This window comes from Lepisma saccharinum, chromosome 15 (genome assembly GCF_977018435.1).
Source record: "Lepisma saccharinum chromosome 15, izLepSacc3.1, whole genome shotgun sequence".
In the NCBI taxonomy this organism is placed as follows: domain Eukaryota; kingdom Metazoa; phylum Arthropoda; class Insecta; order Zygentoma; family Lepismatidae; genus Lepisma; species Lepisma saccharinum.
Genome location: NC_139243.1, coordinates 64,903,945 through 64,930,572, shown reverse-complemented (window position 1 = coordinate 64,930,572; position 26,628 = coordinate 64,903,945). Strand labels below are relative to the sequence as shown.

The window sequence follows — 26,628 nt, the reverse complement described above, 5'->3', positions numbered from 1 at the left end:
TGGTATAATTCAGAGAGATTTAAAATATATTATTGATGTGTAGAACTTGATTATATTAAGTCATAGAGTAAAATGAAATTATTTTTCTTCGTTCCATCTAGAATTTATTTTTTATGTTATAATGAAATGTCCTTAAAATCAGTGGTAGGTAAACAGAAACATAAAATAACCTATAATTTGCTCCAAGCTTATGTTTTCTCTTGTTGCAGATAATGCCACCTAATAATTACGTAATCTGATGATATTTTCAGATAATTGTTCTTCCCAATTTAAGAGCAAGTATACAGCATTCAATATGTGCCACTTGCCTGATGATCTCAGTGTGGAAACTGTAGAGTGGAACTATTTTGCAGCTGGCCATGGTAAAGGAGCAGTTGATGCCATTGGCGGGCAAGTTAAACGAATGGTCTGGACAGCAGTAAAATCACGACATTGTACTGTTCAAAATGCTGAAGAATTCTTCAAAGTTGCTGAAGCTCAATGTAAGTCAACTGAGGTTCTTTTTGTAACCAAGAAAGAGACAGAAGAAAGTTCAGTATTTTTGAACAAACGATGGGAGTATGTGCGAACGGCACCAGGAATACTAGAAATACATCACATCAAGAAAATTGATGATGTACATGTAGCTGTTGGATTGACTTCAAAATCTGTCAAACAGAAAGTACAAGTTGCCTTTCCAGAAATAGTGCCACACAGTATGAACAGTAAATTGCGGTGGCGTGATGTGTATTCATCTGATTCTGGCAGTGGATCTGAATCATATTCTGATGACGATGATGATGCATCTGTTGAAAACAACATAAATGAACTTGGACATACCTCGAAAACAGAAGAATTAGACCTATCTGAACTCAATGTGAATATTGTACCTGGAGTATATGTTGAAGTCTGCATCACTGGTCATGGAAAGACTCAGGTTAGCCATAACTATGTTGCAGTGTGTCAGACAAGTGTTTTGCAAAACAGTGGTGATTTACGTGTGATCTTCTTGAAGCAGTATGGAAAAACTGGCAATTTATTCGTACCTAATGAAGAGGATGAAAAGGAAATAAACATTAAGCAGGTGGTCCGCATTCTACCTAATCCAACTATAACGAAAATTGGAAGTAGAGTTATCTATGATTTCAAAAACAAAATCTGCTTGTAGGAGTTTTATTTTTAAGAAAAGCCTTTAAAATCCTATTTATGTTATAATAATTACAAATTGGATAATGACCACACAGACTTTTCTTCAATCCATGGTTTCTTCCAAATAAAATTATTTGCTCTGATTTCTAATTAAGAGACCTAATTATGAATCACTGCATAATTGTGTTAATTATACCATGTAATCTTATTAATTTAAGAAAGGTAGAACAGTACAAATCTACCTTTTGTCATACATCATGTCAGATGTAACATCCGTGACAAATTCCATGTAACATCTGTGACATGAATAAAGCAATTATAAAATAAATTCCTTTTTGTTTTTGTGAATTAATAGATCAGAACTAGAACCTGTAAAGCTTGCAGATCAACACAATGAGTATAAAATGAATTTTGTCTCAGGCAGTAACCTGAATTTTTAAATCTTAGTTCACAAATTCTGTGACATCCGTGACTGAACATTTTTTTTCAGTTTCCGGAATAGTAATACATTTTACTCAACATAGTTTCTTCTGTAGGGAGGTCATCACCATTTACTCTGTTTCATGTTAAAAAAGTTTACAAAATACATTTAAATTTTAATGTTAAGAGCTTTAAATTAGTAAAACTGTAACGTCCGTGACAACTGGAATGGCTGAGAAGCAAATCAGAACCTTAGTAGAATGCATTTGGGGACTTTATTTTAATGCTAAAACTTCCCAGTATGTGTTAACAAACATAAATCGAAAACGAACAAGTAAATATTGCATTCGTAGCATGATGAAATCACAATAAAAGTAAAGGAACTTGGGCCCAAAATATGCGCATGCTGTGTAACCTCAAGGGGATGGCGAAAGGCAGGGGACATTACTCCCGTTTGGCCCTTTATTCCTAAAAAGAAAATAAAGGCAGGAAAGGATGACAAAATGAGGGCTGACTATCAAAAAAGTATATCCAAAAATTCTGGATATACAACTCTACACATGGCTTGATCCCATAAAAAAAGAGGGCATGAAATGGCAGGAAATTTCAGAGGACTATAAATTCCAAACTAGAATTGATATTCCAAAAGCAAAAATAAATCCTATGGGTTCTTATATATGTCTAAGGATATAATGTAACAAATTTTATCCCAATCTGACATGGTGGGATGGACACTTCTGGAGAATCTTGTATTGAATGACCAGTAACCCTGCAGCACTGCTGGCACAATAGAGAAATTACATGAATCATAATCTACAAGCAATAAGGTCCAATTTTGAACCTTAGTACTGCCATGTTCATTTTCAATCCTTGTACTAAAATTTTCTTCACCTACCTTTCTGCCATTTCGCCTTCCACCTCATCAGGATTCTCTACAGAATACTTCATGTCTTTATCTTCACTTAAAATTAATTCACCATTGTCATTGTCCTCAGATGGCATTTTTGTAACAAGTTGTCCATGATAACATGGATAAAATCCTTCACTTTTATGAACATTTTGCCCACTAGGAACTTCCTGATTTCTGCCTTCAAATTGAATCCAACTATCACCACTTACACTTTCCACTTTACAATCTGAAGTTTCTTTCATGTACTTACTTGATAGTTTGATGTCAACAGAAGCATCCTGTATGCACTGATTAGATGGTTTGATGTCAACAGAAACATCCTGTATGCACTGATTAGATGGTTTGAAATCAATGGAAGCATCCTGTATGCACTGATTAAATGGTTTGATGTCAACAGAAGCATCCTGTATGCTCTGCTTAGATTCTTTGATATCGACAGAAGCATTCTGTATGCATTGCTTAGATTGTTTGATATCGATAGAAACATCCTGTATGCACTGATCAGATGGTTTGATGTCAACAGACAAATCAACATTAGGAGGCTCCTTGAATGATTCAGTTTCAGTCTTGACACATGACTCATCCGGAAGCCACACATTCTCCAGAGATGTTTGTTCACAATCTAATGGATCCGCACTTTCTGATTCAGACTCTATGAGCACTTCCACAGGAGAGAAACCTGTGTCAGCCACTTGAACAGCCAAATTTTCTTCACAATCATCAGACCAGGATGCAGAAGCCTTCTGAAAGACAATCACAAACAGTGTGGATTAAAAATTATGATCTTTAATTTAAATGTCTTTTTTACTTCTTATAAAAAAAAATAATCAGATTTTTTTTATTTATGAGGCTCAGTCCATAAATAACGAGGCAGAGGATATTTCACAGTACTTACGTAACGTCCCTCAGAAGTATTGTCTGCCACTGTTAGGCATTTATCCCATTGTGACACAAGTTGCAAAATGGCATGCTCGTAGAACTCCTTTGACTGCTGTTGGAAACAACTGACACGTACTCCTTGACGTCGTCGTCCAATTTAAACTGTTGTCTCCACAGTGTTTTTTTGAGCTCACCGAAGATGTGGAAGTCACACGGGGACAGATCTGGACTATAGAGAGAGGACTTCCCCCTTGAATGTTTTCACATTCCTTTGTTGTGTTGGCTGTGTGTGGTTTAGCATTGTCGTGCAATAGGCAGGTTTGGCAACCCAGGTAGGTTTCTTTTTTCAGATAAAACCTGGGTTTTATTGGGATTTTCAAGGTTATTTTTAAAAATATATATATCTTAAGAATGAAATACATTATTCCTCTAGTAGTAATGTCTCATAACATTTAATTTGTATTGCTTTATAACCTGTCCCAAATCTCTCTGGAGCAAGCGAACAAGAACAAGTCTCTGCACAACTAGTAAAGTGAGATGGCTCCATCAATGAACACTGGAGAGAGAAATGGATTGCCTGGAAAGGAGTAAGTGACTGCAGTTACCAGCCTTCACAGCAGCATGTACTGCTTTGCTCAGACCACTCTATTTCCTTCCCTTTTCTGATGCTATGCGCACCCTTGCTCCAGAGACAATTGTCACAAGGAATAGTAGTTATTTAATATTTCTGTTCTAAAATATTTGTCCAACAACTTGATTCAACTCTTCCTGGATGGTGTAATAGTTAATGCTGTTGCTTTGTGTGATCAGTTTCCAGGGTTGCATTCCCTGAGGAGGCACATACTTTGGTGTATCCAATAATCAAATTAACAGGGGGGGGGGGGGAGTACAGAATATGTCGTTACCAGTATTTTGTTTCTTTCTGGTAGTCAACAACGGTACTCTACACTGCCACCTGATTATAGGGGAGGACTAATAACATTTTATTCTAACAAGAGAAATGCCTACAATGCCAGAGGTCCTGGGTTTGAATCCCAGCCTGGGCATAGATGTTTGTGAGTGTCCATTCATCAATTTCTTCACATCATCACTCATCCCCATCTTCGCAAATTAGCCAAAAGTGGCACAAAAAGAAAAGTAAAATAAAGTAAATCAATCAATCAAATCCATTCTGAACTTCAGTTTATGAAACAAATTATTTTGTGAATGCAGTGTTGTAAATATGTTGGAATGAATTAGGTTACAAACACATTTTTTTCTAATTTATTTATAGACCATTCAATAATCCAAAAATACTATGTAACACAATGTTTAAATCTGCTTCAATAGTTTGTTCACAGTTGTTTTTTCCCATTATTTTTCTGGACTTTTCAAGCATAAATACCTCACCCATGTATTAACCATGCCAAATTATAAGTTTGTAAATTTTAATTGTCTGGCTGATTTCATCCAAATGGAATACCTTATACATCTTCCAAAATATCTGGCTAGCATTAACCTTATGCTGCCCAAGGCCTTTTTCACATGTAAGCCTCTCTGGCCCAAGCCGATTTTGAGCAAAATGCAGAGTTTCAATTAAATGAGTGTAGATCGGAGGCTAATTGCCCTAGAGAGATGAGTGACATACCGTTGTACGCGGAATGAACCAGAGATTCAGACTATTTGAAATTTAAGCAAATTCGGCGTATATGTGGTGGGGGAGAGGGTTAACTCCCAAAATTTCGGAAAAAAAATTTGGTTCCCCCACCCTCCCCCCAAGAAAAAGTACATGACAGTGTCAACATGCACATGGAAATGATCGCTGACATGTAAGGAACACAAAAATATTTGCATTATTATCATATGACCAATGTAACTTGAGTTGTACCCCCAAAAGGAATGGTCGGCACGCCACTGATTCAAGCTTCAAAATGCAGCGGTAACTTGAAATGACTATAGCTCAGAAACTAAATGCCCTAGCGATATTAAAGATATACCCTTGTACGCAGAATGAATCACAGATTCAGACGATATATAATTTATGCACATTCGGCGTACATATGGAGGGGGAAAGGGGGTAAATCCCCTGAAAATACTTTTTTTAAAAAGTGGGGTTTCGCTTCCCCCCCCCTCCCTCCGCCCCAAAAAAAAAGGATATGAAAAGTTCAAAATGCACAAAGAAGTTATCGCTGGCATGTAAGAAACAGAAAAATATTTGCACCATTGTCGTATGACCAATGTAACTTGAGTTGTACCCCCAAAAGCAATGGTCGGGACGCCACTGATTCAAGCTTCAAAATGCAACGGTACCTTGAAATGACTATAGCTCAGAAACTAAATGCCCTAGAGATATGAAAGATATACCGTTGTACACAGAATGAATCACAGATTTAGACGATATATAATTTATGCACATTCGGCGTATATGTGGAGGGGGAAAGGGGGGAAATCCCCTTAAAATACTTTTTTTTTTTAAAAATGGGGTTTCGCCTCCCCCCCGAAAAAACGATATGAAAAGTTCAAAATGCACATAGAAATTATCGCTGGCATGTAAGAAACAGAAAAATATTTGCATCATTGTCGTATGACCAATGTACCTTGAGTTGTACCCCCAAAAGGAATGGTCGGCACGCCACTGATTCAACCTTCAAAATGCAGCGGTAACTTGAAATGACTATAGCTCAGAAACTAAATGCCCTAGAGATATGAAAAATATACCGTTGTATGCAGAATGAATCACAGATTCAGACGATATATAATTTATGCACATTCGGCGTACATATGGAGGGGGAAAGGGGGGAAATCTCCTCAAAAACACTTTTCTTTAAAAAAATGGTGTTCCCCCCCGAAAAAATGTCAAAATGCACAAAATGCAAAATTTATGCAAATTTGGTGTATATATGGAGGGGGAAGGGAGAAAATCCCCAAAAATTATTTTAAAAAATTGTCACTTCACCCAAAAAATGTCCTCGCACTTGGGCACAAAACGACACCTATGCACAACATTCACGGACGAAAAGCTAGAACGTAGTGAAAAATGAGCGCCAATTCTTGCATCTGCTTGAAATTCTATTTTTTGACAATGCTGGGTAAACCCTGTTGCCACTTGTGGACACTTGTGCTAAAAAAAACAAAGGTTTCCTTCAGCGCGCTTCGAAATTCCATTCACACAACGCAGATTCAACAACCAGTCTTCCCTCTCCCCCTCCACCCACCCTCTGCTTGCGCCCTCATGGAAAACTTTCATTTTGACATCGGATACTGATAAACAAGCTTCCTTCGAATGCACTTAGCAGGAGGGAGTGAAAAGCATTGCTTTAGAACAACAAAGCCGGTCTTCCTTTGTCGGCAAAAATTTGACCTTGAAAAGAGACGCAAAAGAGAAGTCCCTTTTCCCGTCTTTCCCCCTCCATTTTCATGAAGACAAAAAAAATGCAAAAAACCATTTCAGTTTAATACATGTGTTAGGAACAATATAAAAAAATAAAATCGAAATTCTAGCCAAAAATAGAAAAGTTATAACGTAAAAACTACCACCTTGACACAGCATCTCGATCGAGATGCTTGGGCCCGTGAGGGTTACATTTGGGTATTTCGTTCGAGATGCTTGGGCAGCAAAAGGTTAATGCTGAATAAGAAACGGAATGAGTAATTACTCCTGCTTGATCAAGAAAACTTGCAAATGCAATCATACCAAAAGGCGAACACCTTCCACAAGTTGGCATTATTCTAACTACTCCACAATAACTTCCAAATGCTATGAGAATTCTCATGGTCAAAACATTGGTGACCTCCAATTTGGTCACAACACTCCCAAAACATGCATTATATTTCAAAACATTTATTGTCAAGTTATAGCTTAATAAAAGCCCTAAAATTCTTAAGACTTTTCTTAATCTCCAAAAATGTAGTTTAGGCTGAGATTTGAAAGTGTCATCAGAATTTGGAATCTACCTCAGCATAAGAAAAATCAATTTTTTTCTACACTCTTGAAATACTTTGAACAAATGCAAATGCAAAACAGAGCCATTCCCTAGGTGTATGTAGTTGGACTAATTTAAACTAAGAACCTCTAAATTTGCTGCAGTTATTGTGGTCTCAAAATTGGTGACTTAACCCCAACCTTCATAAAACACACACACTACATGACACTTAAAACTCAAGTGATGCTGTAAATAAGGTTCGAAAAATCCCAGTCGCCAAGTCGACTAAAAATTTCAGCCTGGCGACTGTGATCTTTGCTGTAATATTGCCATTCTTTTAAGTTTGCATGTACGAAATTTTGAAGATTCTAAGTTCAAATTGCAGTACAGCGTCAGTTAGCAAATGAGTTTTTTGAAAAACTCAATATGCTGACCAAGGCAGAAATTTATTTTATTTTAAAACAAACTAATCTTAACGTTTCAACCTTCTAGCAAGGTCTTCTTCAGACTCTGTACTCTTGCTAGAAGGTTGAAACGTTAAGTTTAGTTTTTTTTAAATAAAATAAATTTCTGCCTTGGTCAGCATATTGAGTTTTTCACATATCATGGAAACAAGGCTTAATGGTGTTGTGATTTTTTTATCAATGCTGTGAACATTTCATAGAAGCAGTAACTATTCCTTACTCTTTGTCCCCCACCCCCTCATTTTCTGCTTTCTCACATGATTTAGCAATGTTTTCCATACAGTGATGCTCAACTTCTTATAGTATGCACAATTGCCAGCAGCTGGTTTCCTGGCACCTGAATTTCAGAGCTGGCACCTAGCTCTGATGAAGATTTTTCGAGCACTGGCTGTAACATTGCTGAGACTTGTGTTTCTTAATGTACGAAAATATAAAATAGTCAAATATGAGCATAATTTAAAGTTCTCGCAAAACATGTTCAACCAGTCTGTCGTCTACTATCTTTAAACATGGTGACCAATTTTTCTCAGATACAATGTGAGACCAATCCTTTAAGTTATATTGCAACTATAAAAAGCGCAACTCAAAAGCTTTGCATTTATGGTGGTCATCAAAAATAGCATGTGTGTGATCTTACATTTTACCGCCATTCCTCTCATAAGCTAAGAAATATTATGAGTCCCTGGCAATAGGACGACATTGCGGGACTCATTGAGCACCCACTTTATGGAACATCAACGTGTCCTTGATGATTGTGTGGGCCCTAACATGACTTAGCCCCACTGATGCTGAAATGTCATCCACTGATATATGACAGTCTGTCTGCATGAGCTCATCCACCTGCATAACATGCTGGTCTGTGACACACTTTGGTGCCCCACTCTTCGTGTCCTTCGCGAAAGTGTTTGTTTCACTCCTGCACCCTTGACTGGGACATACAGTGCATCCCATATATCCTTTCCATTTGTCGATGGATTTCACCACCGCCTACACTTTCCACTGCTCCTCTTTGGATGTCTCCATTACGCGTCGCAGTCAAACACGGAATGACTGGACATGGCCACTACTCATTTAGCAGCATACCTTGGCAGACACATAACACCATCTAGCGGGAAAACATGCGTGAAGTAGTTCTGCCACACCTGCACCTCTATTTCGGGCCCGTCGACCCATTTCTAACTACCATAGTTTTGGTGTAATATCCTCTGCCTCATTATTTATTGACTGAGCCTAATAAATCACAGGTCGTTAAAGAAAAACACCACACAAAATTCTGCACACTGCATGCCTTAGACTTTCTAAAAGAAAGGGGATGTGAGGTTTGATACACCCTAGTGGATACAGGGGGCAAAAAAATTGGCTATAACCACATGTAGCACCTCTTTTGAATGTCAATTGTGGCGTGCACTATAGTAAAGTCCCCCATGCATATTGCACATGCAATTAAGGCACATTTAGGGGAAGAAGATGTGGGGGATAGAGCTACACATTCTCGATCTTGGTTCATTATGGAGGTGATGTGATCAGTACCATTCTCCAGCTGCCTTTACCCCCAGGTACCTATCCAGGGTGGCTACAAACAAGCAGAAATTAAATTCCCTGACTTTTCCAGGTTTTCCAGGACAAAATTTACATTTTTCCCTGACAATTATAAACCAAATCCATGTTTTTGCAAATGGAAATTAGAAATTCATACAGATCCAGGTATGTATTGTATTAAGTACCCATATTAGCTTTCAAGAAATTGACTTCATTTCTCTATAATTTGCACTCAAACTGCAAAATAGTGAGTTTGGAAAATTATTACAATTCACAAGCTAGGGAGGGATTACGTGATTTTTTTTTTATATGCAGAGAGTTTTCAATAAAATATTTGATTATTTTTAAAGTTACGGCTAAATGAGATTAGAGTGAATAGTAATGGATAAAACAAGAAATTTTGTAATGTTGATATCTCCACTGAGGTTTGGAAACCTCTGATTGCAAGATCCATGAATGCGGACTTATTCTTTGATGCATAAACCTACTTCTCTTTTATTTATAAAGCAAACAACTTAACTCTTGCACATAAGATAAACAACTGAGTCGCACAAAATGAAGTGTCATATTTCCTTCATTATCAATGGGATGTCTCCTTCAGTACAAACATTCACATTATATCCAAGTGAAATACTGTGAAATTGGCTACACGCAGTTATCCCATTATTGCTAGTGAAAATAGTATATAGGAACGTATTAAAAATTTAACACAAGCAATTTATAGAAGGGGAAACTACTGCACTGTACAGGTGCCTGATTTAGCTAATCAAATATTAAAACAGGAACATGCTATTGATAACAACTTCCAAAAGTTTATACATCAGGGCATCCAGGAAAAGTTCCAATGGCGTTTGTAAGTGACGCTAGTGATTGGAGTGCGACCTGCATATGTAGGCAGGAAAAGTGGTTGTAATCTGGTGGAGTCGCAGCACAGCCTTTTAGGACAGTTCTAGGTTAAAGATGACAACTCTCATACAGTCTCCCACCGACTGCGAGGTACATGTGGTAATCAGATTGTTGCATGCTCAGAATCCGTCATATAGCCACCAGCAATTGTGTGAGGTGTACAGGCCGGTCATCGTGAGCGAAGTATGGTCAGACAATGGTGCAGACAATTCACGTAAGGCCAATCCAATGTGCACAACCCCATACAGCTGAGTACAGAGTACATTTGGGGTATTTTGCATCACATCATGAGAGATCTTGGACCACAGTTCCAGCTTTGACTGTACAGACTTTCATTTTTTTGTTCAGCTGAAGAGGTTTCTGGCAGGACAAGGTTTTGACAGTTACACTACTGTAGTACAAATAGTTCCAGTCTTTGCTGTGAGACACACATATAAAATTTAGTGCCATGCTACAACAAATGCCAGAACATGGGTAGTGATTATGCCAAAATTAGGTTAGGAGTAACTAAATAATACAATAAATTACTACTGATATTCTTCCTTATTTATGCCTAAACAGTATGGACCTTGATTTTTTGTTATCTTTGGTGTTATTATTATTATTATTTGTTTACTATTTGATGTTATTTTTCCCAAATTCACATTTTATCGCATTTTCTGGACAATATACCTAAAATTATACCTTCATGGTGTTTTAACCTATTGTTTTCAATTGTAAGTCGCATGACCTATGCCTGTTTGTGAGAGTTTGATACCTTGGAAGTTATTTTCCATACCTCCCTCTTTCATTTTAAGGTAAAGGGATTTTTTTCCTCGTATATACTAAAGAGTGCAAAATGGCCACATACGGCGACGCACCCAAAAATTTTAAATCAATCTCATGTGACAGATACCAATATATTATGGCACCAAAAATTGGCATTATCTTCGTTTGACTTTCTTAGTGTTAAATTTCCAAAATTTGCGTTTTTATTATAGAACATTTTTCTGCCAAATATACCAAAACTTATAAAGGTTTTTCCAATAATGATTGATTTTGATTGATTTGGTGTTTTAAGTACACTTTATGCAGAGTAAGGCTAATCAGGACTGGACCTACAGTTTATAGTGGGATCCGGAACATGGAGCACTATGTGCCTCCACCGGGTATCAAACCTGGGACCTCTGTGTTACAAGGCAACAACGCTACCACTGCGCCATCGGGGAGGCTGGTTTTCCAATACGAATGATATGATTTTGAAATAAACTGGCAACTATGCTTCAAATATTATAACTGTCACTAGTTGTCATTTGTTTTTAGTATACTGTGACAATTCATCATGGCTAAATACATGCTTCAAGAATGTTTGGTTATTATCCAAAAAGGACCATCTTAAGTGCTGTGACTTTGCTGCTTGGGCTTTAGAGCAACTTAAAACGGATCATAATTTTGGACAAAAAATTATATTAGATGAAGCTCATTTATGGTTAAGTGGATACATTAACAAACAAAATTGTAATTTTTGGTGTGAAAACAATCCACAAGAGATTCACGAGTCACCCCTGCATCCGCAAAAGGTCACTTTATGGTGTGTTTTATGGCATGGTGTCATCATCGGACCATATTTTTTTCCAGAACGAGGGAGGAGATGTAGTTACAGTGACTAGTGAGCAGTACCGATTGATGTTAACAGATTTTTTGTGGCCTAATTTATATGAAATTGATTTGGAGGACATGTGGTTATAACAAGACGGTGCCACATGTCAAACTGCTAATGCCACTATCAATGTATTGCAAGAACAGTTTGGTGAAAGGATAATTTCAAGGAATGCAATTGTCAGTTGGCCTCCAAGAAGTTGTGATTTAACTCCTTTAGATTGCTTTTTGTGGGGTTATATGAAATCTATAGTCTATGCAAACAGACCACGGACCCTTGATGCATGAAGATTGATAACACTGTTAAGTCTTGTTTCCATGTTAATAAAACATTAAAATGCTGACCAAGGCAAACTTTTATAGTATAAAAATATACATAAAAATGTAACGTTGTTCACAACAAACTGTTGTGAAGTTTTGTCTGAAGAAGACCATGTTAGAGGGTGGAAACATTAAGCTTTTATGTATATTTTTATACTATAAAAGTTTGCCTTCGTCAGCATTTTAATGTTTTTTAAGATTGAACATCGAACATTGCATTCGTGACATTAGGCCGGAGTTATTGCACAAAGTCATCGAAAATTGGGTTCATCGAATTCACTCATGTGCACGAAGTCGAGGTGCACACTTAAAAGATGTGTTATTCAAAACATAATGTAATAAACTATGCTTCAAAATAATATAAAAGATTTGGTTGTATCTGAAATAGTTTTTATTTTATTCCATTGTAAAATCATATTGTTCTTATTGAAGAACCCTATACTTCCATTCTGCTTTTAAACTATCACTTTAAATTGTAGGTCACATGGTCTGCGTATTTTCGTGATAGTTTGATATGTTGTAACCGATTTTTGAGGAAGTTACTTTCCATTATTTCTCGCTCAACAAATACCGATGTTATGACTCCCCTGTGGCGGTAGGTGAGCACTCTATCTCTGCCAAAATCACACCACTTATCGCGACAAATACTAATGATGTGGCTCCCATGTTACGGTAGATACAAATATCGTGGGAAAGATGTGATTTAATGTGGCTGTCGGAATTATTCCATGTATAACATGCATTACAGTTTTCTCTTGGCTAAAATGTTGGAAAACTTGTGTGTTCTATATACACACATGGCAAATTTTGTTTCTTTAAGCCTAAAAAAGTAAAAATGTTGGCTTTCACTGTATTTTTCGTCATTGAAGCACATTTTTTAAAATTCGCGAGAAATGCCAACAATTCACATTTTATGCCAAATTTGCACTATTTCGCAAATTTGAACTGGTGAAAAATGTGTCCAGACATCACTGCACATTCATAAACACTACTTTGCAGCAAATAATATTTTTCACTGTTATCGTGTTTGCGAAAAATCAAGGTCATTACTAAGTGGAACTTACTTTCTGGATGCCCCTCGTATAAATCAGTAGATGAAAAGTGAAAGTTCAGCAGGGCTGGCAGAGAAAAATCGGTTACTAAAGATAGTGATACGCTTTTAGGATTTAATGATTAGAGTAATTATGATATTAAAATATTTACGAATTTATTATTAGTATTTTATTTCATAACATTGGACATAAACATCATTCAGTGACAGATTAATAACCATCTCTCACAACAGGACAAAGTGGGTCGTGATAGCACTTGTCAAGTTTTTATAACATTTACCAATGCATATTTCTGTTTCACTTTTTCGTGATATTGTTCAACATATATGTCCCGATTTGCTGGTTTCTTTTTGACATCAAAGAATAGTGCAATGCCATTGTAAACGTACTTGTGTAAACCCAGTATTACACCTGGATGATGAAACAAAGCCTTCGTATGCATTGCTACACTAAATAAGGTTAAATGAGCCAGAAGAGTAATAAAATTCCAGCAGCATATTTGCAGTGGTGAAGCAGACGAAGGCTTCCATTTATACATGAAAATTTTGTTGGATGTCCTGATACTAACATATCCCTTTCACAGTGGTTCTTCAAGAAAGTATACATGATTCCATTATTAGTAACAGCAGGTGTAAAAATAATACTCTTCATTTCTTAGAAATACATCTATTACCACCCCATAAGCAAATAAGGGTTGGCTGTATTTTTTAGTACATCACAACTCCTTCAAGAAAAAAAATAGCTTTACCTCAAAGCCCATCTCTCTTCTCTGCTTCTCTTCTGCAGATGATGGGTTTTCATTCAGAAGGTTTTCCAATTCAGAAGACATGTTATGGAAGTCCTGCAAGATTCTCTGGCTTGTCTATGCATGGATAGCACACAAACTTTGGAAAAACTGTCATCCGCTGAAACCTAGAATGAAGAAAACTAAAGTCATAAGTAGGGTAGGGTTGGGACATGGGTATTTAAACACTGGGTAGCTAAATAAAATTTGGGTAAATACAGGGTATTTATGAAAATTATAGTCATCTACCAAGAACAGCCATAGCTCAGTTCGTAGAGCATCTGACTATCACTCGGAAGACCTAAGCTCATCCTGGGGCAGGTGATCTGCACAAGGGAAAATTTTCCCTGTTTCTGCATTGCTCTGAGGTTCACCCAGACTCATATAAATCAGTACCTAAAGGGTAAAGGCAGGATAATAATCAACATCACAACTATGGCTATGATCAAGAATATGTGGAGCTCTATACCTCCACACAACCCATGTGCCTTCACAGCATGTGCACAACAAAGAGAAAGAGGGATACATTTGCCTTTCTTTTTTCTTTAGTTATATACCTCAAAAGTAGATATTCATTACAAATTAAATGTTCCCTTTATATTTTGTCTTGAGACAAAAATATAAACATTCCTCTTTGCAATTCCTACAGTTGAACATCTGGATTCCCTACCAAACTTGTAAAATTTATTGTAAACTGCATTTTTAAATTATACAAAGCTTTCTATATTTCTATTCCTATTATATTTTGGTCATTCCAGTTGAATGGCTTATTGCAGAAAGGGACCTGAGTCACATTTTTGAGGTATCGGAGTTAATGGTATTTTTGATTTTCCTAATTACAGACACATCTTTCAGTGCAGAAAGGACGTCAGTCACACGAGGCTATAGCCAAGAAAATGCACAGTGAAAAGTGTACTTTAATGCAGAAAGGTACCTGAGTCACTGACTCGGGTCCTTTTCTGCAATAAACTTAGCCGTATTTATACATTGTGCAAACTGTGTACGCTAATCTGTAATGCAGCTCGGGGCGGTAAAAATACTGTCAAACTTATCGACACCAGTAACATTAATGGTTTCACAACATGGTGGCCTCATGTCTACAAAAAAAATGTGGCATCTGTGAAAACTACCATGTGTTCCTACAAGAATAGGCAGTATTTTCAGATTTCCAAGTACCATTACTTTGAATACTGTGTTGAACATAAGGGTACTGTCAAGGTTTCCGAATTCATCAAAGGTTTGACGTCTTACACCTTCTATCTGTCCAAAGGTGCAAGAATTGTAATTCCTACGCCACGTATGTTTCCAGTTGCACTAAATTGAAGGACATACAAACTGCCTTGTCGTATGTACCAGACGACGTCAAAGGATTTTAGGAAGATATTCTTCAGTGGCCCACTACACGCGGCAATGAAACAGACTCAGATGTAGAATAACACATTCGTGTATGAGCTCGTACATTATTGTACTTCAAACACCGACAATAAAGTCCAGAAAGTGCAGTACACTGTCATTTATTGATGAATCTATAATTTTCTGTGGCATATATAACACAACCTAACCTAACCTAGCTTATGTGGCAACGACAAACGGGCGTTTGTAGGATATTTCTCATCTTTAGGCAGCGGTACATTTCTTTCTTACACTATCAATATTATATGATTTTTCTTGTTTTTCTCAGAATTGTGCAACTGTGACTCAGGTCCCTTTCTGCAATAAGCCATTCAGATATATATATTGCATGTCCTCACTTTCCTAACCACATTCTCATCTCTTACTTAGTATGGCCACTATTGGACCATGATATAATTCAAGCATAATTCCTGGTTTAAGGCGAACTTTCCAAAAATTCAAGGGTATAAACAGATGTTTTCTCTATTTCAACCTTACATATCACCACCTCTCACCTTCCCACAAATATAATTAACAATCTAAAGGGTCTGTGTGATTAAAGGCCGACACACACATCTCTGCCGTGGTGCAGATCAGAATTTTCGTTTCATCTCCCTGCATCTTAGCATTACATGTTCTACCCTGCTCGCCATTGTTGCCAATTGTCATTCCATTCCAGGACACACTAATGCAAACATAATTGAAAACAATATAATAGCGCTCCAGCTTATGGCTCACACTGTTCAACAGGGAGATTAATTTGGAAATATAGCATGACGTAATGGTTGCTTCTTCTAGGCAGTGCATTTTCATTGGCTAGTTAGTAACTAGTGTGGCCAACTGTATTAATGAAGCACTTTTATATCATGCAAGGACAAAGACAAAGTGACTGTGAGTTTTGTTGGATTGGAAGCACCATATTATTTTAAGTACTTGACCGGTTTGATGTTGTGTGTGTATTGCGTGTGTATGTGAGTGTTTGGTTAGTGAACATTGAATTCCATAATGCCTTTAGTACTATTGTTCATACTTCATCATTTTTGAATTGCTCAAAAGAAATAAATTATGTGGATGTATGAGCATTTCTGTGTTTCAACTCTCAGCTCCATCACATATTCTTGTAGGAATTGTACGAAGGAAGGAAGCTGGTATTTTTGCTGCTTAATGCGATGCATATTGTTTTCTGTGTTAAAATTGGCATGCTTTGATGGCAAGTTCATAACAAAAGAAAAATCTATGAGGCTTATTGTCTGGTGGTAATATATGTACTTGTTATTCTTTTCTTATTCTTGTTATTGTTGGGGAAGCCAGCATTGTTTGTAAATGTACAACAAAGCCAGCCGACTGTTGCCCATCATATAGAGGCAATAATACTGCTTAAGGAGAAGCGTTTGTGGTCCAATTGTCGAGGTTTAACACGTTCGCAGCACAGGTTATTAGTTCTCAAACCAGTGGTAGTGTCAGTCGTATATCACATGTCCTTGCAGTTCCAGTACCAGTGTGGACGGGCTTATTGGGAGTGAACAGTTAAAATGCCACGAGGCCAATTAATGCAATGGAAAAATAATACATTGTTTACTTTATTTGAAATCACACAAATAATGAATCACTATGAAGAAGTCTTCTTTGCATCATTTTGGGAAATTTTAGGCATGTGCTAGTCCAAATTTAGCGAAGTTTTAGTCCATATGTATGTACATATAAAGCCACTTGTTAGCACATATTAATCCTAGCCCTCGTTATAAAGCATGGCGTTTAAAACTCAATGTTTAAATAGAGCTGTGTTCTCTAATTTCCTTGTTCTATGAACAGATGTGCCTCAGTGCACTGTAGCGATTTTTCTATCGAACAGATTAGCAACACTGGTTCTTGCGTTACGCTGCACCGATCACGGCAGAGATATGTGTGGCGGCCTATACAACGTATCCACAAAATACAAATTCAATTAAATGGCATACGTATACACACACACACACACACATATATATATATATATATATATATATATATATATATATATATATATATATATAAAATATTTAATTTCAGGTGCGGAGTAGTTTACATTTGCCATTTCACTTGTTCATGCCCGAATTACATACATCTACAAACACAAGTCACAAATGTTAAGGAATACATTAATCAACAAAAAAAATGTTAATTGTATAAGAATTTAAAATTCATATTTTAATTTTTTGAAATTAATTTGTTGTATTTCCAGTGGTACTCTAAAAGTTGGTAGAGTGTGCTGCAGGCCAATATTTTAAATATTAATAAAATAACACTTTATTAAATTGTGAGTGTGGCATCATGCACCCATGACTGATCACAGGTTAATATACGGACAATATTAGATGGCCAGTTACCAGAACTCGTTCAACGCGTTAAACTCGTGCGACTTTCGGCACAGGCCCTATACTCTTGAAAAAGCAAAGATGGAGCATATGAAAGTTTCAAGCAATCAGGGAGCATTTATCTTAAGTGATCAAATGTATCAATGACCTAGTCAACGGAATGAAGACTTTATGACAGGACAGGGGTTCCCAAACTGTTTCGTTTCACGACACCCTTAGTGTTTCAAGATACTTCTGCAGCTCCCAAGTCAGAATGTAAGCCTATATAGCACTTGTAAGGCTCAGTTAGTGTAGTTTGATTGTGTGCCTTAAGTTAAAAAAATAAACACATATTTCAAATTCAGAAACATTTTACATGTAAAAGGTACTAAATAAGCACATATTTGGAAGTGTCATTTCAGTGAAAATATTGGAACATTTTGCGACACCTCTGTAAGCCACTTTGATAGAATATTTTCGAAAGTATTTTTCTGAACATATACATGTAGTCAATTTGCAACCACGTGAGTAGTGAAACTTTTAGTTTGCTTTTGTTTACATGGTTAATATGGGTCCATTTCTGCATCAGAAGAATGAAATGTACACTACATAATTACAAGCAAAATTGCACTAAATGTAGACAGGAATGGTATTTTTGGGAGTCATACTAGCAACACCACTGGTTTGGATGTAATACAGAATTTGTGAAGTAGTACGGAATGTAGTTTCTCTTTCCCCCTGCTGAACTTTCGTCAATTATTTGCAGATTATCATGTGAGGCTCCTAGGAAGTTCTGTGCTCAAGGCCAGATCAAGATGTGATCAGGTGTTTAAAGAATTTAGGGGCATTATTCTACTGCTAGGAGATCTAAAGGTGACCCACTTAATCTAACAATGAAAGGATTTCAGAATATTTTATAAATACCAAGAGCCCTAAACCTAACCTGATTAACATAATAACAAAAATATTTAGGAGTGAAATAATACTCCTTCACATCCCACGCATGTGAAATAAGATGGTAGCAGCAGTCTGTATCTAAGACAACAGTAAATGAATGACTGCTTGCAAACAATCAGATAGAAGTGCATGGGGGGGGGGGGGGGGGGGGAATTGTTCTCCAGAAAAAGTGTAGTAAGTAGTCACGAAACCTCTGAAGTATGTGTTAACAGACATAATCAGAAATCAAACCATGTAATAAACCACAGTGATCTAGTCGGTAAGGACCAGCCCCCGTGACGGAGTGATTAGAACATCGTGCTACAATGCCAGGGGTCCCGGCATTGAATCCAGGTCTGGGCATGAATGTTTGTGAGTGTTCATTCATCAATTTCATCATATCATCACTCATCCCCATCTTCGGAAATTAGCCAAAAATGGCACAAAAAGCAAATCTCTCACACTCTAGTTGGTACGGCATTTGACTGTCACGTGGGAGACCCAGGTTCAGTTTCCAAGGTGGGTGACCTAAGGTTGGAATTTTTCTGTTCTTGTCCCTGCAAAAAGTGGTTCCGGGGATTGCCTGGGGTACCTGGGGGGCAACCTTCGGAGATAAAGGCAGATGAAGGATGGTGCTGGTCACATCACCTCCAAAAGAGCAGAGATCGAAAATGTGTCGGGTCCTACCGCCACATCCCCTAAATGTACCTTCATGGCATAGTGCTACGCAAGGGGGCTTTACCTTTTACCTCACTACGTAAAAATGCAGTGGGCATGAAAGAACTGGAATTAAACAATAGGCACTTGGACAGGCAGATGCTGATAATGATAAAGATCTTGCTGCAACTGAAATTCAGTTGCTGGTGCTGAAAATAATTATACTTTTTTTTTGTCAGGTTACACATGTTGCTTTAATTCTGTTAGAATTTTGACAATTTCTTGGTTGTATCACTCTTGATTTTCTGCCGCTCTTTACTAATCATGATAATGAGGATGAGTGATGATCAGATGTGATTGATAACGGTACAGACCATGTTTCGTACCTGAAAATTTTGTTGATGGGATTAAAAGCCAACCAATTGATATGCTTGGCCACAGAGCCAGCAAAATTGACCTTCGATACAAATTGGAAACATGCTTGTCATGAGGATGCTGATATATTCAGATATATCATTCAGCATATCGTTGCCATATACCATATAGGCGTGTGTTTGTAGTTCATACGTGATCCATGTACATTTACACAATGCACAATTGCAAACATAAACTTTCATATTTTTGCATTTCTTAGCATTTACACATGGTTCTACACACTTTGAATGTGCATGCAACTGGTTCAGACACATAAAAATTGTGGAAGTATTTCACGATAGAAGTACGCGGGCCAAATATCATGACTAAATACATCAGATATTCAAGATTCTGCAAACAAATTCTGTGAACAAATTTTATGTTATGTAAAACATGAACACATATTAATTGAAAAAAAAATCAACATATATTTAGAGGGGTACATTTGGTCACCACCCCAAAATGGGTAACGGTTTCGAATGTTGAATGATTTTTTTCAATGTTTTTACACGTTGTACAACGTGTATGTATAATATGAGATGTAGTTTCATTATTTATGAAATGGGAACTTATTATGTGCAGACAAAAATGTTATGCTTTCTTTTCTACATAATGATTAAATAACAAATATTTGCTCATGCTCTATCTCTCTCACTCTAGTTATGCAGCATTTTATTTACATATAGTAGCTCTTGGCTTCCAATGAAAACAACTGAGTAAACATGTATTTATTTGGGCAAGAGAATGAGTGTTCATATTGTTGTTGTTGATTAGGTTTATTTTACTTCGCTTTTCTGCCACTCTTGGTTATCGCGAAAATGAGGATGAGAGTGATATATGATGGAATTGATGAAGGCCGGGATTCGAACAGGTGACGAGCTCGCATTCCTGTTCCTGTGTGTTGTACTCTGCAGTGAATAATGAAATTAAAAAATTATTCCAAAACTCAAAAACCTAAATGAATATATTGAAGAAAATACAAAAAGGTGTGTATTGTTACCTGTTTTTTCCCTTAAATATATTTAAATTTTGCCACCTCCTATCACTTTTTCTAGCTGTATAGATTTAATCACAATAAGTAGCTAATGAACTTAAGTCATGAGGGAAATCATAAACAGAGGACTCTGGACTCCAGATTTCACAGTGCCCTGCAGATGCACTTGGAGAAAATTATTTGTATATTCTTATTGTTAGCATTGCTCTGCCATCACTTTACCTAACTTCTGTCATGACAATTGAATGTTGATTAAATTAAATGGGTGAAGGGTGGATACAAAGAGACGCACATGCACAGGTCAGGGCTTGAACTCTGATCCTTCAGTAACGAGATCATGAGATGGAGAAATAAGGGAAATCAAGCAATGCAAAATTTTTGAAAAAAAGTTAATCATACACAAAGATGGTGTTTCAAAAAGCAATTGAACATTATCACTGGGGGAAAATGCAGTTTGCTTTACGGATGCCCACATATCCGAATGGTTAGCCCTTTCCTCTAGGGAATGCAAGCCAGTGGATTTTTTATTTGCTTTATTTTACTTCACTTCTTGTGCCACTTTTGACTAATTTGTGAAGATGGGGATGAGTGATGACATGATGAAATTGATGAATGGACACTCACAAACGCCCATGCCGGGATTTGAATCTGGGGCCCCTGGTGTCTTAGCATGATTGATGTGCTACGAGGACCAGCGTTAGCCAGTGGAGGCACATAGTGGTTCAGTTCCCAATTTAAACTGTAGGGCCAGTCCCAATTAGCCTTTCTGTACATAAAGTGGGTTTAACACACCAAATCAACCAACCGTGGGGGAGTGGTTATCACAGTGCACTATGAAACCAGGAGTTCCGGGTTTGAATCCCCACCTGCGGATGGGTGTTCTTTGTGTTTGTCTTTTCCTTAATTATATCGTATCATCTTCGCGATTAACCAAATGTGACAGATGATAAATTGATGAAGGCGCACACACACAAAGAACACCCATGGCAAGCCGGAATCTCTGGCTTAGTAGTCAAATGAAATAGTTTCCTATTTTCAAAAGGTGGTGGGAGTTACGTGTACTTCCATTAGAAATACTGGGTGCTAAAGTGTGTGTGTGTGTGTGGGGGGGGGGGTTATAACCCACAACAACCACCCTTCGGCACCCCTCGGATTGCTACACCAAGTGTCAAGGTCACTGCAATCGAATCGAACCATGTAAAAATTGCTGGTATGAATTAAGAATATAGAGAATGTATCCAATTTCGTTAATATTTGGTATACTAACTACATTTGGCTTGCTAATCACGAATCTGTTGTTAAAATGCCATGGTCATGAGTAAAAATTGTTTAATTACGTCTATATATGATGCAAAATTACATTCTTCATTACCGCATTCATTCTCCATACTTGAACATAACAGCCATCTTTGATGATATGAAAATGTGATTTTCAACATTTGTTGCGCTGCCACACTGTTCCTTCCTTACTTGCAGAGCATTAGTTGTTGTGTTGCACTCGAAGAACTTTATTGTTTGAAGCATGGAGGAGCAGAGGGGTGATAAAATTGTTAGTGTGCAAGATTTACTTAAGTGGAGTGCGGAGGAGGATGGACATGGGCTAATTACGAAATTCATAGATTTCGGTGTTTTACCAAATGAGGGGGTTTACATACGTTTGGCAATGGAGTTCGAGCGTTCGTCTAGAAAAATGGCATTTTGTGCAGTGAGGAAGTAGTGCTACACAACTTATATTTTGTAACAACATGTGCTCATTGGAAAAAGATTTAACTGATATCTCCAGGAATCTTTTCCCGGTAAGCTTAGAGTAAATAAGTATCTTGAATTTTGTTAATATTTGCTATATTAACTAATTTTTGCCTTCTGATCAGTACATTATGCATGGTTAGCCCAACAAACTATTGACGGATAGCCCCAAAAACCATTGACGAAAAGCCCCACGAACCATTTCCGGCAAGGTTAGGTTAGGCAAGATCAGTTATAATTTTGTTCGTAAAACAATGCGTTACAGATTTTAAAGAAAAAAGGTACCAGTTTCATAGATTGGAGACATATTAAAATCGCATACTTTCTGTTTCGCATGGTTCGTACTTACCAAGTGTGTATTGCAGAACATTGTTCAAGGTGCCATTATGCTATTTACATGAAAACCAACGCAATTTTTAACATTCTGAGTGTTTTTTTTATTATTATTCCTCCTTTCTATGCTTCTGGAACACACAATAAGGCAGGCACATCTTGACTCACGTTTCAACCTTCTTCACTTCTTCGTCAACATTGGAAATTATACATTATGCATGGTAGCTGACCGATAGCTTCACAAACCATCCACGAATAGCCCCACAGACCATTTCCGATAAGGTTAGGTTAGGCAAGCATAGTAAAAAAAAATGGGGGTTGAAAAACTGACATGGACTTACATCATCAAACGTACGCTAGCATCTGGTTGGGTAACACTTTACTATACCTGAGACGGATTCCTTCAAATTTACAGGAGAAAGTACTTACGGAATTCATTTTCTGGAGTGTTGTTGATGTTCCGGAATGTAGTTTTGGTCCATTTTAATGCGAATCCATTTGGTTTTATACAAAAATCTCTCTCCAACATGCTATTTCTACTCCCGCCATTTGCAAGGAGTGCTAATGGAACCTAACCTAACAGGCCTAACCTAACCTAGTAGGCATACCTCGTCCCCGTAAGTAAGTAAAAAAGTCAATTTAAAATTCCTCAAGTGTTTTTAATTTTTTAAAAATTATTTCCGGACGCGCTATTGCTGCTGCCGCAAGCTATCGCCATGTTGTGTGTGGAATAAACAAGAACAGTAAGTACTCGTAAATGTAAGAAATATACATTATTTTCGTTACAAATTCCATTATTTCACCTAAATAAGTGTTCCGGAATGCAGAATAGTATGTTAGCAATGTAAAAAAGTGCGAAAGAAATCATTCCCAGGTGTCTCAGGTATAGTAAAGTAGTACCTCTGGTTGTCGTAGGGCAAGCAAATGAAAGTCAATGGCAATTGTGCATCGGTGAGATATTTCTCTTGAAAAATACATGATTTCCTGGCAAATATATTCCACGATGAACATTGTAAAATTTGGAGAAACTCATTTCCGTAAGTAGTTTCTTGTGTAAAATTGAAGAAATGTGTCTCCGATGTATGAAACTGTTACCAAAAAAAAAAATTCGGTAAAAAATCTGATATTCCCCGGACACCTATAACTTCTTCATTTTGTCAATTTTTAACATTTGTACTTACCTATCTTCTTTGTGGAACATTCTTTAATGTGTATTTAAGTTTTTTTGATCAACGTAATTGCATTTTTTTTTTTTAAAAAAAGAAGTGTTTTTGTAACTAAAGAACGTACGTTTCCGCAAATGGTTTGTGGGGCTATGTATCAATGGTTTGTGGGGCTATGCGAGAATGGTGTGTGGGGCGATGCATAATTTTTTCGAAACCAATTTTTAACTATTGTAACCTATACGTGACCCTACCTAACCTAACCTTACCGGAAACGGTTCATGGGGCTATGTATGAATGGTTCGTGGGGCTATGCATGAATGGTTGAATTTCCGGTATAAAACATTCCCACATCACACAAAACACCTTCCATATGTTAGACAATGCTACAGGAACGTATTACCGTAAGTAGTTTATTCCGTAAAAATGAAGAAATCTGTCCGGGGAATATCAGATTAGTACCAAAAATTCAAATTATATCAGCTTTATTCACGATTTCCAGCCGTGACAACAACAGATTCTGGTAATACCCAGATTCGTGATTAGAAGGCAAAATTTAGTTACTATACCAAATATTAACGAAATTGGAGACATTCTCTACATTCTTCATTCCCTCCAAATTGCATTCGTAGCAATTAAATCGCAATAAAACAAAAGGAAATTGGGTCCTTTTGGTTTTAGGCTTCGCTCTCTTCCAGCTTGAATTCAATGTTAATTCACCCCTCTAAAGAACACACATACATGAAAAATTCTGCATAAACCCCTGGCACTGATACGCTGTGGAATTACATTACACCCAAAGTATATACTACTGAAGGTACTAATTTTCTTACACGGGAACAAAATAACCAGCCTTACACAACTCCGTGTTCGAGGTAAACATAAACAAGATAGATGAAAAAACAAAACAGTAACCAAAGCGCCAAAATTGCCGCAGAGTTGCCAAATCAAAATTAGAAAAGTCCTTCCTTCTAAAGTAGAATGGCCAAATCCGGAATCCAAATAGTAAAAAAAAAAAAACGGAGAATCCGAATTTCGGAGTCAATCCGGAATTCAGATGCAATCCGGATTTCGAATTCCTAAGGGCCGGTTTATCAATGTCCAGTTATTGTTTCTGTTAACTATCTGCCATCTGGAGAGGGGTGTGCGGGACAGAATATTTTTCCGACTTTGTCGGGAATTGGCGAATTTTTCCCGTCCCGATTGTCCCTGATTTCGTGCCTAATGTTCGACCAAGGACAGGCAGCAGCAAGAATGAGGCTCAAATTTGCTGCTACCACGTAATTCGTCTGCTAACCAATGCCAGAGGATGTTACAAATCTTAAGAACAAATGAAGACAATACAAACCTGTACCCAAAATGAGTTTCAGTTAACACGTGTAACAATAATGCGTGTACCAATATTTTTGTTTTCTAAAGCCCCTATCACACGGAACTGGATTTCTAGTAGGAATGCCCTAGTTGGCGCTGAACTAACTTTCTAGGTAGCAATCATGGCCGCCTGGCTGACTGCTTGACTGGTTTGGAGGAATAGGACATGTTCTATAGTGCAGGAGGCCTTAGAAAGAGCGAATCGCGGGCTAACAGCAGACGTCGCTCGCACACTATTGCCGATACTCTAGTGTCGTCTGCTCCTCAGCCGAACAAACAGGCCGAGGTAGCAAGAGGCAGAGGTCACTCACCCTTCCAGAAGGGCGCAGCGAGCTAGTTATGGCAACCGGGCTCGCTCATTCGCGGACCTGATTGGTTCTCGCAGACACACCCCCATATTGTCGTCTGCTGTAAGCCCACGAAGCGATCTTTCTAAGGCCTCCTGCACTATAATTGCTACTTGCTTTCCTCGACTGGATTCTATGGAACAGCCAATCAGAACAAATTTTCGCCATGTGAAGATAATCTGTGAGTGTGCAAAGGAGCGCTTTTGTCTGTGGTTTCAGAGTGTTATTCCAGCAATGTATAACGTATACAGCATGAAAGGCGCATTGAGTTACACCATCTATGCTGAGTGCACGGTGTTTACATTTGAAACAACTAAAATATTCTTCCATACGTGTACAGTAAACGTTGTAATGTATGTATTTAAGCAGCGCCATTGTTTTGTACCTAATAACGTTTTGTACGAAAAGTTATTCCTCTCGGTTGAATAATTATCGGCTTTTAAAAATGTGAAGTGATACATAGTTTACATCTCATGCGGCCGCCATTACAACTTCCCTCGTATGGGAATAAAAGTCTATCGACAAGTACGCTGATGTATCGTGTGAGGCGAAAACTAGCAAATTGGCAGCCAGTCCAGCGCCAACTAGGGCATACCTATTGGATTTCCAGAACTTTTGCCCCCAAAAATGCAAGTTTATTATGTATTTAGAACACGGAGTATCGTAGACTAGTTGGAATGAATGTACAGGTAATTTAGAACTTTTTTTTAGAAAGCATTTAGCGATATTACAATCTGTGATATTACTTTAGGTAATTCTAACAGATCGTAACCTACTAGGGACCTAAACGTGACTCGCGTAACAGAACTACAAGATTTTGAACAAAATCTTAAAACGTTTTTGTCTAAGTAATCGCTAAAACTTCACAGTATGTGTTACAGATGTAATTGCATACATAGCATGATGAAATCGTTATAAAACACGAGAGCACAATACACGCTATTGCTGCTGGTAAAAATTTACTATCCTTCGGACACCTCTAATTTTTTCGTTTCGTCA

The 26,628-nt window shown here is 37.4% G+C and overlaps 1 protein-coding gene across 1 annotated transcript; it reads right to left on the bottom strand.

The window, feature by feature from the left end:
* Positions 1–1,366: 1,366 nt before the first annotated feature.
* Positions 1,367–24,774, bottom strand: LOC145999303 (uncharacterized). Its single transcript, XM_083136243.1, has 4 exons — positions 24,745–24,774; positions 13,908–14,071; positions 2,444–3,201; positions 1,367–1,424 (listed from the first exon to the last, which is right to left on the bottom strand). Exons 2-4 carry the CDS (start codon positions 13,986–13,988, stop codon positions 1,367–1,369), a joined length of 897 nt encoding a protein of 298 aa, XP_082992369.1. The 5' UTR covers positions 13,989–14,071; positions 24,745–24,774.
* Positions 24,775–26,628: the final 1,854 nt, after the last annotated feature.